We start from the raw sequence: 14,556 nt of genomic DNA on the forward strand, positions 1-14,556 counted from the left end.
TTGGTTTGTGCTGTGCAGGTGTTAACGGAGGTGGATGCCCCATGGGTTGGTCAAATATTGTAACCTAGGTCATCAGTAAGATGTATTTATCTTGATTATGCTTCTGACCCAGTGAAACATAACCAGGCATTTAACTTTTGGAGACCTAAGTATTCCCTAGCTGAAAATCTAATGGCTGCAGGGAGCAAAGGTTCCTTCTAGAAACATGATCCTGGAGCCTCCTCTTTGTGGCATGAAGTATTGTTAACATATAATAACAAATCCTTGTAAAGCCTCATTGATGTTACTGCATCCTGGTCATTTAGAAGCAAACACTGGCCTCTGTATGCTAAGGTAGTATTAACTAAGACAGCCTGATTTTTTAATAAAAGAGTTTATATCATTTGCTTTGAAGGACAGTAGACGTTTTCTCAATCACCTAAACAACAGACTCGGTGACCAAAGAAGGTAAGTTGTGTCTCTGAGCATTATTGACTAGTTGTATTCTGAAAATGTCTAATATTTTAAAAGAACAGTTTAGGGTCTGTTTCATTTTAGGAGAGAATATCGGGTACATCATTTACGGAGTATACTGAGTTGTCCATTCAGTAGAAACCTGAGAAGATCAGACCCTTTCTGCCTAGTGGCTTGTTGGACTGTGTTTAAAAATTACTTCTATCAGTTTTATTATATTTGTGACTTGGGGTATTTTAAAATAATACATTCTTTAAAGAGTTCATAGACCTTATGAAGAACAATTTCCTGACTTGAGGTTGCTGGAGGTAGTTGTATCATGAACAGTTAAGTCCTTGGTCAGACAATATTTGCTAAATTCACTCCTTTTGTTTGGGAATCTGGCTGAGTAACTGGGTTGAGATATAGTACTAGTAAACCTGGCTTACTGGCTACCAGATGGAGATTTGAAATCTACCCATAGTAGGTCTCCATTTGCAGGCTTGAAACCCTCTATCATACTCTGTACGAGGAGACTTAATGGCATACTGTAGTTATAAGTGCTTGTTGTGGAACGTCTATAGATGTGTTTAAGGTTCATTCATATTTTATTTTTTTAATTGTGAGGTATTTTGCAGGGTGTATTCATTTCCGTGTATTGCTGCTTTTGCTGATGAGCGTGAGGTATGTTCATCTCTCTTGGAGGTCCTGAGGGTGGTGTGCAGTGAAACCAGGAATTAGATTTGTATGGTTAGATCAAATTTTTGCTCTCATAACTCAAAAGGGCTTTTTAAAAAAGGATGTCAACGTCTTCTAATGACCTCAGTTCGCAAACCAATCATACCATACCCTAACCAGAATCCATTACCAGTAAGTTTAAGGGCTCTACTATTACTACTGGAAAAAGGAATTTTAGGGTCTGTACTGTGTACATGCGGACAGTTACAGGAAGCTTGCCTCATTTTACCCTATTCATGGGTAACATAATTCATGCGTAGACTGGGGTAAAAAGGATGATTTCCTTGCTTCTTTCCTTCCAGTTTATGCCCTGTCCTCTTATTCTCAACAATTGGGGCCACTGTCCTTTCTCTCTCTCTCTCATTGTACCTTGCACTTTATAGTCCAAGGTTGACCAGTTTCTTCCCCACCCCCCATTTGGTTTCTAGAGGAACAAGGTCCTTCATATAAAAGGGCCCCAACCTACAGCATCTCAGTTTCAGGCTAAAATATTTAGAGGTCTTGGAAGCTTGACTTTGTTTGAGTGTCCTGGACCCTGTCTTCAGAATGTCCTCATTCATCATTTATTTGTTTTGGGTTCAGAGTCCCCTTCTTGGCCTCTCAGAGCTAAACTTTCAACTCATGGCTACACTACACATTCCTTCTTTCTAGAACTGAGTCTGGTAGGCTGATTCCTGTGTCTCAATTCTGTGTATTTTCCCTCTGGTTGTCTGAAGATTCTGCTCTCTGTTTGGTTTTTCTTCTTTCTGTGACATCTAGATTTCCATTCACTTCCATCAGGGCCCTTACCCTGACCCTTACATTGGCTTCCAGGAACATGTATTGTGGGTGAAAGCCCTCATTCACCTCTGTAGCTATTAAAAGGTAGACATGTGTGATACAAAGGAAAGATGTCCAAGAAATACAACTTATTGGAAAATTGGATTGTAGGATAGTAAGTCTAGTGTTTTATCTGTTGTTGGGGGAATAAAAGCTTTCTATATACTTTTTTTTTTTTTTTTGAGACAGAGTCTCGCTCTGTTGCCCAGGCTGGAGTGCCATCACGTGATCTCGGATCACTGCAAGCTCCGCCTCCCGGGTTCACGCCATTCTCCTGCCTCAGCCTCCCGAGTATACTTTTGATATATGTCTAGAAAACATCTGGGAGGAAACAAAGGCATTGTTAATGGTGCCTATGGAAAGGTACTTATGAAAAGCTGAGGGGCAGCGAAGATGTTTACTGTTTCTATAAACACCATACTGTTAGAATCTTCCCCTGTTTTAACTATGAGCATCTATTTATTTTAGAATAATTAAAATGAAGGAAATTCAAAGTCTTCAAGTCTTAGCTCTACTCTAATGGTTGGAAGATAGATGGCAAATCACTCATGTTTGGTTACAGTATCTCCTTCTCTAGAAGTTTCCATCCATATGCAGTGTGGCTTGTTACTGATTCAACATAGAACTGTTTTCTCCTTGATTTTCATTAGAAAAAAAATTGTGTGGATAGAATCATGTGACACATTTAAATATCTATTAAATATGCTAAGGATAGTGGGATTTTTGGAGGGTTGAGGAGGAAATGGCTGAGTTCTATAAAATTGAGATCCTTCTGTTTTGCACAAAAGAGTCAGTCAATAAAGAGAGGCCCTATAATGCTAGGATAATGCTGTTCCAGGAAAAGCACAAATTCTGTTTTCAAGGGATTAATGTTTATCTGAGCCTATAGCATGATTTTTATGTGTATAATTCATGCTGAAATGATCTCTTACAGATGAGAAAACCAGCGGATGAAAAATTAGAGAAATTTTGGATCGACTTCAACCTAGGAAGTCAGAGTGTCACTTTTTATATAGACAATGCTGAGGTAATGATGTTCGATTCTTGGTTAGAACTAAGCCTTTAGAGATCATTTTTATGTAAGTATGTGTTTTGCACTCATGAATTTCACTTATTTATTTTCCCAAGAATACTCTATGGGACTCAGTGACACTTCCGAAGGAAGCAGTGATGAATTTCAGCATAATAGGTAATACGATACAATTAAACAACCCACGTCCAGTTCCAAATATTATTTCTGTTGTATTTGCAGTGTGTATTTATTTAATTCTAGGGCATATTTTGACCATGCCTTGAGGTGGGAAGGCTGTATGGTATTATAGAAGGTGTGCTGTCACAGGTTTGTGACTTCTATGCTTTGTGACTTTGGGATTAAATTATTTGTCTAGTTTTTTCATTTTAAAAATGTTTATAGATCCTCAAAAAATTGAAAGTAGAACTACCATATGATCCAGCAATCAATTAACAATGCTTTTCCCCAAAGTGCTGCTTTGGTTTGAAAGAGTCTGATGGGGAGAGGAGAACATGTCATCTTAGGTTCCTCTGTTGATAAACCTAGAAAATCAGGTAGTAAACTGTGGTAAGGAAGACATCTAGCAAGAAGGGACATGGCTGTCAGGAAATGAAGGTGCCTGCCCCCTCTATGGAGATGGATTGCCAGGCTCTCTTGTAGTGGTTAGGATCAAGGGCTTTGCAGATCAGAGATTTTGATTTGCATTCCCCTGATCATTAGTGATGTTGAGCATCTTTTCATGTTTTCTGGCCATTTGTATATCTTCTTTTGAGAATTGTCTATTCATGTCCTTAGCCCACTTTTGGATGGAATTTTTTTTTTCTTGCTGAATTGTTTGAGTTCGTTGTAAATTCTGGATGTTAGTCCTTTGTCAGATGTATAGATTGTGAAGGTTTTCTCCCACTCTGTGGGTTGTCTGTTTACTCTGCTGACTGCTCCTTTTGCCATGCAAAAGATCTTTAGTTTAATTAAGTCCCAGCTATTTATCTTTGTTTTTATTGCATTCGCTTTTGGTTTTTTGGTCATGAAATCCTTGCCTAAGCCAATGTCTAGAAGGGTTTTTCCAATGTTATCTTCTAGAATTTTTTTTTTTTTTTTTTTGAAGTGGAGTTTTGCTCTTGTTGCCCAGGCTGGAGTGCAATGGCGCGATCTTGGCTAACCACAAACTCTGCCTCCCGGGTTCAAGCGATTCTTCTGCTTTGGCCTCCTGAGTTGCTGGGATTACAGGCATGCGCCACCATGCCTGGCTAATTTTTTGTATTTTTAGTAGAGATGGGGTTTCTCCCTGTTGGTCAGGCTGGTCTCGAACTCCTGATCTCAGGTGATCCGTCCACCTTGGCCTCCCAAAGTGCTGGGATTATAGGCGTGAGACACCGTGCCTGGCCTCCTTAGAATTTCTAAGCAAACACATAGTTAGATGAGCTTGCAGCACAGAGAGTGCCTCGTGGAAAGAAGGTAAATGTTATAATTGCATTCCTTTTTTTTTTCTTCAACTTTTATTTTAAGTTCATGGGTACATGTGCAGGATGTACAGGTTTGTTACATAGGTAAGTGTGTGCCATAGTGGTTTGCTGCACAGATCATCCCATCACCTAAGTGTTAAGCCCAGCATCCATTAGTTGTTCTTCCTGATGTTCTCCCCCAGCATACCCAGGCCCCAGTATGTGTTGTTCCCCACAATGTGTCCATGTGTTCTCATCATTCAGCTCCCACTTATAAGTGAGAACATGCAGTGTTTGGTTTTCTGTTCCTGTTTTAGTTTGCTGTGGATGATGGCTTTGAGCTCCATCCATGTCCCTGCAAAGGACATGATCTTATTTTTTTTATGACTGCATAGTATTCCAAGGTGTGTATGTACCACATTTTCTTTATCCAGTCTATCATTGATGGGCATTTAGATTGATTCCATGTCTTTGCTGTTGTGAATAGTGCTGCAATGAACATAGATGTGCTGTATTTTTATAATAGAATGATTTATTTTCCTTTGGGCATATATCCAGTAATGGGATTGCTGGGTCAAATGGTATTTCTTTCTCTAGGTCTTTGAGGAATCACCACACTGCCTTCCACAATGGTTGAACTAATTTACACTCCCACCAACAGTGTAAAGCGTTCCTTTTTCTGCACAACCTTGCCAGCATCTGTTGTTTGACTTTTTAATAATAGCCATTCTGACTGGCATGAGATGATATCTCATTGTGGTTTTGATTTGCATTTCTCTGATGATCAGTGATGTTGAGTTTTTTTTCATATGTTTGTTGGCTGCATGAATATCTTCTTTTGAGATATGTCTGTTTATGTCCTTTGACCCCCCCTTCTTTTTTTTTTTTTTTTTTTTTTTTTGAGACGGAGTCTTGCCCTGTCACCCGGGCTGAAGTGCAGTGGCGCGATCTTGGCTCACTGCAAGCTCTACCTCCCGGGTTCACGCCATTCTCCTGCCTCAGCCTCCCGAGTAGCTGGGACTACAGGCGCCCACCACCATGCCTGGCTAATTTTTTGTATTGTTTAGTAGAGACGGGGTTTTCACCATGTTAGCCAGTGTGGCCTCAATCTCCTGACCTTGTGATCCACCCGCCTCGGCCTCCCAAAGTGCTGGGATTACAGGCATGAGCCACCATGCCTGGCCGAGCATTTTTTAATGTATGTGTGTGTTTTTTTTTTTTTTCCATAATTGCATTCCTAAAGAGCTAAGTAAGAGGCTGGGGAAAAGGAAAAAGGTAAAAATAGTTCATTATTTTCTTTAAGAATGTGGGTACTCAGTTACAGCTTTCAGGAGTCAACTTGCTGAAGTTAATATTTTGTAACTTCATGAATAGATCACATTTCTGTGGTTCATGGTTTTTAATTTACAAAGTGCCTCACAATTTCTACAGGAAGTAGGTATTACTCTTTCCATTCTTATAGCCAAAGAAACTGATGATTGTCTAGTAAACTCTGTAAGTAAGACTTGTTCTGTATCATAGCGCTTCTGGCTATGGAGTTGGCAGTGTAGTATGTTGGAAGCTTGATGTAGCCCTCATGGTATTTCTTCTGGCCCTTATATGTGTTTGCATTGATCCCAGCGGCCCAATTAGCTAGTTACTTTTTTTTTTTTTTTTGAGACGAAGTCTCACTCTGTCACCCAGGCTGGAGTGCAGTGGTGCGATCTCAGCTCACTGCAAGCTCCGCCTCCCGGGTTCATGCCATTCTCCTGCCCCAGCCTCCTGAGTAGCTGGGACTACAGGCGCCCACCACCATGCCGGGCTAACAGTTAGCTAGTTACTTTTAAAGATATTTAAGATTACTTTTGTTGCATGGTTTTATAGACTTTCCCTGGAGTGATGAGTGAAATGTCTGGTAAGATTAGTATTTTGGGGAGATCATGGAGGCTTACTCTAGACCAGCACTGTCCTATAGAAATATAAGGTGAGCCAGATACTTAATTTAAAATTTTCTAGTAGTCACATTAAAGAAGAAAGTAGATTAATTTGAGCAGATTAAAAAAGTAGATTAAGTAGATTAATTTTATTAATATATTTTATTTAACCCAGAATATTATATCCTGGAATAATAATATCCAGAATATTATTTTAACATGTAATCAATATTTTAAAATTATTAATGTGTACTGAGTCTTCATAATCCGACGTGTATTTTATGCTTACAGAGCATCTCAGTTGGTACTGGGCATGCTTTAAGTACTCTGATGAGTTGGACCTCACAGATTTAGACTCATGTATGTTTCACTCTTTTTTTTCCCTTCTTTCCCTTCTCATTAATTTGTGGCCATTAGCTTTGCCTGTTCTTTCCTGGACTTTGCTGCTTTTTCTATTCTGCTTCTTCCAACTTATCTTGTACTTAACATGGTGTATTCTTGGACTCTTTGTGAATTTGGTCTAAGCTATTTTCTCTTCTAAGCCCGATTACAATTTGTCAGGAAAGGGCCGGTGACCTGGGAGGAGCCTGCAAGGAGGCTATTGTTTGAAACACACACTTTTTTTTTTTTTTTTTTTTTGAGATGGAGGCTCGCTCTGTCGCCCAGGCTGGAGTGCAGTGGCATGATCTCAGCTCATTGCATCCTCCACTTAGCGGGTTCAAGTGATTCTCCTGCCTCAGCCTCCTGAGTAGCTGGGATTACAGGGGTGCACCACCACTCCCAGCTAATTTTTGTATTTTTAGTAGAGATAGGGTTTCAGTGTGTTGGTCAGGCTGGTTTTGAACTCCTGACTTCGTGATGCACCCGCCTCGGCCTCCCAAAGTGCTGGGAGACGCAGACTTCTTTTTTTTTCTTTTTGTTTTTGAGATGGAGTCTTGCTCTGTCCCCCAGGCTGGAGTACAGTGGCATGATCTCGGCTCACTGCAAGCTCTGCCTCCTGGGTTCACGCCATTCTTCTGCCTCAGCCTCCCAAATAGCTGGGACTAGAAGTGCCCACTACCACGCCCGGCTAATTTTTTGTATTTTTAGCAGAGATAGGGTTTCACCGTGTTAGCCAGGGTGGTCTCCATCTCCTGACCTCGTGATCCGCCCGCCTTGGCCTCCCAAAGTGCTGGGATTACAGGCATGAGCCACCGCGCCCGGCCTACAGAATTTTTTCTAAGGTGTTTCTGTCTCTTCTTCAAGTGGAGTCCATTGAAATGGTGGTAGATTATTCCATTTTGCACATTGGGGACAGTAAGTTTTATTTTCAATTTTAGGAATAAGTAGAATTTCAGAGAGAGAGAGTGAATATTGTGCTTAGTATATTTGGGAATAAAATACCTGTTGCAGATGATAGCCTTGTATAAACAAAATGCTCTTAAAAAAACTGAATTGCAGAAGACAAAACTATCTTCATTTCTTTGCTGCTAAGGTAAGTTACTTCCAATGTTTGCAAGATCAACCACTTAATTGTGTAGTATGTGTATATGTGTAAATACACATGTGTGTCTAAAGGACAATTTCAAAGTAATGTTATTTAGTATGATTTCTTTTCAACTTCTTACCACAGAAAAATCTGGACAAATACCCTAGTGTAGTTATTTAAAATGATAAAATTTTAAAATAAAACATTGAAGTATGTTGATATGCATTGATATTCCATATTTTCTGTTAGAAACTGAGAAGATAAAGATATTTATCATTTACCTGAAGAAGCCCATGATTATCAGCTACAAAGAAGTCATGAAAATAGAAATCCATTTTGATTTGCAGTTCAACATATCACAAACTTCCATTCAAGCTTTAGGAGAAGACAAACAGGTGGCAGGTTTCATTCTTTTGGATTATTTAAAAATGTTTTAGTATGTTTCATGTCTATTAAATGTCCTTGTTGGGTTTTGATGTGAATATTTGATCAAGCAGAAAACCTGGTCTTTCGAATGCCATGTAAAAAAGAGTTGAGAGTTCTGGATTTAAATCCCAGTTTTCCCTTTTGGTGGGTCATTGTCTTGAGGTAGGATAGAAAGCCTCTTTGTTCCTTGAAATGCTTTATTCTACTTACTGTGAACAGCTGAAAGGTTTTCTAGGATAATATCACCCTGTTACCACCTTCTTCCTGGAGTCCCGAGGACACTGGCATTTCTGTCTCTCTCAGCTCCCCCAGACCTAGGGGGAGTGTATTAGTCTGTTCTCACGCTGCTAATAAAGACATACCAGAGACTGGGTAATTTATAAAGGAAAGAGGTTTAATGGACTCACAGTTCAACATGGCTGGAGAGGCTTCACAATCATAGTAGAAGGCAAAGGAGGAGCAAAGTCACATCTTACATGGCGACAGGCAAGAGAGCTTGTGTAGGGGAACTCCCCTTTATAAAACCATCAGATCTTGTGAGACTTACTGTCAGGAGAACAGCATGGGAAAGACCCATCCCCATGATTCAATTACCTCCCATGGGGTCCCTCCCATGACATGTGGGAGTTATGGATGAGATTTGGGTGGGGACACAGCCAGACCATGTCAGGGAGTCATTAGGAATAAAGTTTCTGAGAGACTTTTTCCACAGTTGTACCTGTTGGTCTTATCTTGTGGAAATGGTCTGTACTTCTCTAGATTGCTGTGGTCTCCAACTCTCTGACTATAATGTTTCCTATTTATTGACAGGAACAAGAAACCTTTCTGTATCACAGACAGTAGACAGGGCAAATAAATTTGTGACAAAAGGCAAAAAATACTGTGGTAATGGCCCATAGAAAGTTGAATTAAGAGCTCAGAGACCAGATAAGGAAGTCTTGGGACAGCTTCCTTTTGGTTTGAGTTGTATATGAAGGTGTTTATATGTAGCAAAGTGCTCTGAAAATAGTTTCCAAATACTCACCTTATTTTAATGGCATGGTCTTTTTACAAAAACACCATTTCGTGGTTGAGGATGAGGATGAGAAATAAAGGGGAAATCAGTCACTTGATAAAAAACACCTCCTCCATCAAATTACATATGTTCTGAAGACAAGTTTGCCTTAACTCACAAAAACATCAAAATCATATGTCTTTCCACGTTTCACAAAATGAATAATATGTTTTGAGGGGAGAATGAGGATTTTCCTGTGATAAAGCTGTAGTTCCCTAGAATAGGAGGCCCCTATTCTAGGGAAGGGGGTTGGACTGAGGACCCTACAGTTGGGAACTCACTGCAGACTCATCCTGAGAGAGACTCAGTGCCTGAGAGATGCAGGGGTTAGATGTTACCCAACGGGGTGAGACCTGGGCCAGAGACAGGAGAGGCTGGGAAGACACCAGGAAAGAGTGCTTAGAGCAGGGGCATGGCTAGCCCGAGCTGGTCCTGGAGGGAGATGGGGCCTGGAGAAGCCGGAAACAGTGGAATGATCCTTCAGGAGAGGACAAACTGGTAAACTTGACTAACTTCTGATTTATCAGTGTGTTTTGTTCTAAGCTTTAGGTTTTCCTTAAATTTTTTTTTTTTATAGATGACTACATTTCAAAGTTGACTTTTGTCTTGCATTTCAGATGTTGCCTGACCAGATGAAAATCTCCTCAGAACTTCTTAGTAAGTCTGATAAAGAAGACAGGGAGAGTCCCAGTGGCCTTGAAAGAGAAACAGGTATATTGGGAAATAACAAAATTCTGACCCTGAGTTTACTGTAAAAGCGATGAAACCTTAGTTGGAAGAGGTCACTAGAAACCTGTGTTCATATGAGTGATGCATGTCTGATAGCACTTCTGGAGGAAGAAGAGTTGCTGATAGCCTTGAATTGTTTTCTACACCTGATAAGGTGTCTCTTGTGGGTCAACTGGAAATGACAAAGGAGAAGAAATGATGGGGTTTAGGGGAGGCAGGACATGGGGGTAGGGAAGGTCTTGTCTACCCACAAAGTCGGCCCTGCACTAGACCATGTTTCTCTTTTGATTTACGCCCCAAGGCTGTTTTGCCAAGTGCCCATAGATTTCTTTTTTTTTTTTTTTTTTTCTGAGACCTTAGTCTTGCTCTGTTGCCCAGGCTGGAGTGCAGTGGCACGATCTCGGCTCACTGCAACCTCTGCCTCCTAGGTTTAAGTGACTCTTCTGCCTCAGCCTCCCAAGTAGCTGGTAATACAGGTGTGTGCCACCACGCCCAGCTAATTTTTTGTGTTTTCAGTGGAGACAGGATTTTGCCATGTTGGCCAGGCTGGTCTCAAACTCCTGGCCTCAAGTGATCCACCCACTTTGGCCTCCCAAAGTCCTGGGATTACAGACGTGAGCCAACACGCCAGCCTGTACCCATAGCTTTCTGATTGGAGGTTTGAGGCAGGACCTAATTACCAGGCCTTACCAAAGGATGGAGAGGTACCAGAGGGGACATCCCATGAAGACCACTGGTGAGTATGTCAGCATGTGCACGATTATTATATTAAATGTTTTTTTCTTAATTTGTATAGAGCAGGCAGAAGAATCTACCAACGTGGTGGAGTTTATGAGTGCTGAAGATGACCGTTGCCTAATAACTCTCCGCTTAAATGACCAATCTGAGCCACCCGTTATCGGGGAACCTGCCCCCGATAGTCACGTAGGTTCTTTTCTATTTTCCCTAAGGGTCGGCTGGGTTGAGAAATAAAGGGACAGAGTACAAAAGAGAGAAATTTTAAAGTTGGGCGTCCGGGGGAGACATCACATGTTGGTAGGTTCTGTGATGCCCCCCTGAGCTGTAAAACCAGCAAGTTTTTATTAGGGATTTTCAAAAGGGGAGGGAGTGTACGAATAGGTGTGGGTCACAGACATCATGTGCTTCACAAGGTAATAGAATATCACAAGGCAAAGGAGGCAGGGCAAAATCACAGGACCACAGGACCGGGGCAAAATTAAAATTGCCGATGAAGTTTCGGGCACCATTGTCATTGATAACATCTTATCAGGAGACAGGGTTTGAGAGCAACCGGTCTGACCAAAATTTATTAGGCGGGAATTTCCTCGTCCTTATAAGCCTGGGAGCGCTATGGGATACTGGGGCTTATTTTATCCCTACAGTCTCGACCATAGAAGACGGCCACACCCAAGGGGGCCATTTTAGAGGTCCACCCTCAGGCGCACATTCTCTTTCTCAGGGATGTTCCTTGCTGAGAAAAAGAATTCATCAATATTTCTCCCATTTGCTTTTGAAAGAAGAGAAATATTGCTCTGTTCCACCCTTCTCACCGGCGGTCAGAGTTTAAGGTTATCTCTCTTATTCCCTGAACATTGCTGTTATCCTGTTCTTTTTTCAAGGTGCCCAGATTTCATATCGTTCAAACACACATGCTCTACAATTTGTGCAGTTAACACAATCATCACAGGGTCCTGAGGTGACATACATCCTCCTCAGCTGACAGGATTAAGAGATTAAAGACAGGCATAGGAAATCACAAGGGTATTGACTGGGGAAGTGATAAGTGTCCATGAAATCTTCACAATTTATGTTCAGAGGTTGAGTAAAGACAGGCATAAGAAATTATAAAAGTATTAATTTGGGGAACTAATAAATGTCCATGAAATCTTCACAATCCATGTTCTTCTGCCATAGCTTCAGCCGGTCCCTCCGATCGGGGTCCCTGACTTGCCGCAACAACCTGTGAGTACAGGGAGTGGGGCTCAAGTTTCTTATCTGTCTCCACTGGGACAGTGACAGGTGGAAGCCACCTTTCCTGGTTCATGGACCATTTTCTCCTGGCCAACCATCTGTCAGTTTAAAAAAATTTTTTTAAGACAAGGACTTGTTCTGTCATCATAGCTCACTGCGGCCTCAGCCTCCGCCTCCCAGGCTCATGTGATCCTCCTGCTTCAGCTTGTTGAGTAGCAAGAACTACAGGTGGTGCCACCAAGCCTGGCTCATTTTTAAATTTTTTATAGAGATGGAGTCTTGCTCCATTGCCCAGGCTGGTCTCAAACTCCTGGCCTTAAGAGATTCTCCCATCTTGGCTTCCTAAATCTCTGGGATGACAGGCAAGAGCCACCATGCCCCATCAGCCATCTGTCAATTTTTTTTACCATCCCCTCCTTGAGATTGTTTTTGCCTCCATGTTTGTGTATTCTCCTTTCTTTACTTTCTTTTTTTTTTTAAGACAGTTTCGCTAATGGCACGATCTTGGCTCACTGCTACCTCTACCTTCTGGGTTCAAGCGATTCTCCTGCTTCAGCCTCCCGAATCGCTAGGATTACAGGGACATGCCACCATGCCTGGCTAATTTTTGTATCTTTAGTAGAGACTGATTTCACCATGTTGGCCAGACTGGTCTCAAACTCCTGACCTCAGGTGATCACCAGCCTTGGCCTCCCAAAGTGCTGGGATTACAGGCATGAGCAACTGCACCTGGCCACACCCGGCTGTGTATTCTCTTTTCATTCAACTCGGCTTTTCCTTGGAATACATGACTTGTTTGGCTTCTGCCTCATTTCTTCATTTGGGATCTAGAGACTGAAGGAGCCTAATGTTTGGGAGTGAGGCTTAGCTCCTCCCTGGCCTGAAATGAGAATGAGTTATTAGCAGCTGAATGCTGCAGCCCCTTGAGAGGCAGGAGGGCTTGAGGACTGGACCCTGAAGATACCCAACAAACAGAACTCAAAAAAGCAAGCTCCATATTAAAATCAAGCACAAACATGTATTCATCAAAGCATTTATGAAAATTAATGTAAAAACAAAAATTTTAAAAATATGAATATCAAAGTACAGTTGAATAATCCACCAGAAAGATTAAACTTGCCCTAAATCTCTAATCTTTTATAATCCAGGCTTAATTTCAAAATGCTTTACGTTTTAAACAGAAATTACCCTCCTGGGCTGGGTGCGGTGGCTCACACCCGTAATCCCAGCACTTTGGGAGGCCAAGGTGGGCGGATCATCTGAGGTCAGGAGTTTGAGACTAGCCTGGCCAACATAGTGAAACTCCGTCTCTAGTAAAAATACAAAAAAAAAAAAATTAGCTGGGTGGTGGCATGCGCCTGTAATCCCAGCTACTCTGGAGGCTGAGGCAGGATAATATTGCTTGAACACAGGAGGCAGAGGTTGCAGTGAGCCAAGATTGCGCCACTGCACTCCAGCCTGGGTGATAGGGTGAGACTCCATCTCAAAAAAGAAAAAGAAATAACTCTCCTCTTTGGTTTTGGTTCTTCTAAAATGTAGAGAGGCTTGTCTTTGCAAAAAATATTCCCATACTTTCTTTTGCCATTTGACTTAGTATTTTGAAGTAGTATTAGGCACAATATTGAGATTGGTCTGCTTTTGAACAGTCATCCACCATCTCTTCTCTTGCAAACGTTTTATTAGAAAGGATTTTGTCATCCTATACAACAGCAACTTGGTTGAAAATTGACTGATGGAATAATCCTTTTCTTCCTCTCCATACTTCTTTGCCTTTATATTATATAAGAGAGCCTAGTCTTCCAGAAGGGTATTTCTCTTATCTCTAGCTTTGTAGAATATGTTTAGTTACACATAAGAGGCACTAACACCCGTCTAAAAATTCTCATTTATGATCTGTGCTTGTAGAGGTCTCATTACAGAAAACATCTCTTCTCTGAGAGTAATCAAGATTCAAGTGCCAGTGAACTGTCTTGGACCAGTAATCAAAACCAAAAAAGGAAATCCCTAAAATCATATTCTGGTAGAAAGAAGACAAGAACCAGAAGTAATTTGCGAAGTAAGTCTGGCATGTCTTCTTTTGAATCACTTTTCAAATAGTGATTTTCAAATCAGATATTTATTTTTCAGTATATAATGGGAGTGGGTCCAAAGAAATATATGATCATGGGGCCAGCTTTCCCTGCTACAGTTACACTAGAAAGGCAAAACGTACTGTGTACATGAAACAGAAGAACATGAAATTAAGCAACAATTGTTACAGATGAGTTTTGTATAAATGGAGTAGAAATTCAGATAAGAGGAATCTGTCATGAGCTGGAATCATCAGGAAAATCTTCAAGGAAGAGGTGGGTGGGACTTGAATTAACCCTTGGAAAAAAGAATAGGATGTGAAGAGGAGAAACGGAAGCATTCTTAGGTAGGTAAAACTACAAGGGCATGCATGGTGGCTCACGCCTCTAATCCCAGCACTTTGGGAGGCCAAGGTGGGAGGGTTGTTTGAGCCCAGGAGTTTGAGACCAGCCTGGGCAATGTGGTGAGACCACACCTCTAGA

At 41.3% G+C, this 14,556-nt stretch overlaps 1 protein-coding gene across 1 annotated transcript in view; it reads left to right on the forward strand.

The window, feature by feature from the left end:
* Nucleotides 1-14,556, forward strand: part of SYCP2L (synaptonemal complex protein 2 like) — an 80,957-nt gene that overhangs the window by 23,046 nt on the left and 43,355 nt on the right. Inside the window, exons 11-19 of the mRNA XM_054493067.2 lie at nucleotides 395-447; nucleotides 1,071-1,116; nucleotides 2,924-3,016; nucleotides 3,118-3,178; nucleotides 8,074-8,219; nucleotides 9,922-10,015; nucleotides 10,830-10,957; nucleotides 11,948-11,995; nucleotides 13,910-14,060. Coding sequence (XP_054349042.2) covers nucleotides 395-447; nucleotides 1,071-1,116; nucleotides 2,924-3,016; nucleotides 3,118-3,178; nucleotides 8,074-8,219; nucleotides 9,922-10,015; nucleotides 10,830-10,957; nucleotides 11,948-11,995; nucleotides 13,910-14,060 — 820 coding nt within the window. The remainder of the gene's footprint in view (nucleotides 1-394; nucleotides 448-1,070; nucleotides 1,117-2,923; nucleotides 3,017-3,117; nucleotides 3,179-8,073; nucleotides 8,220-9,921; nucleotides 10,016-10,829; nucleotides 10,958-11,947; nucleotides 11,996-13,909; nucleotides 14,061-14,556) is intronic.

Source organism: Pongo pygmaeus, chromosome 5 (genome assembly GCF_028885625.2).
Source record: "Pongo pygmaeus isolate AG05252 chromosome 5, NHGRI_mPonPyg2-v2.0_pri, whole genome shotgun sequence".
In the NCBI taxonomy this organism is placed as follows: Eukaryota; Metazoa; Chordata; class Mammalia; order Primates; family Hominidae; genus Pongo; species Pongo pygmaeus.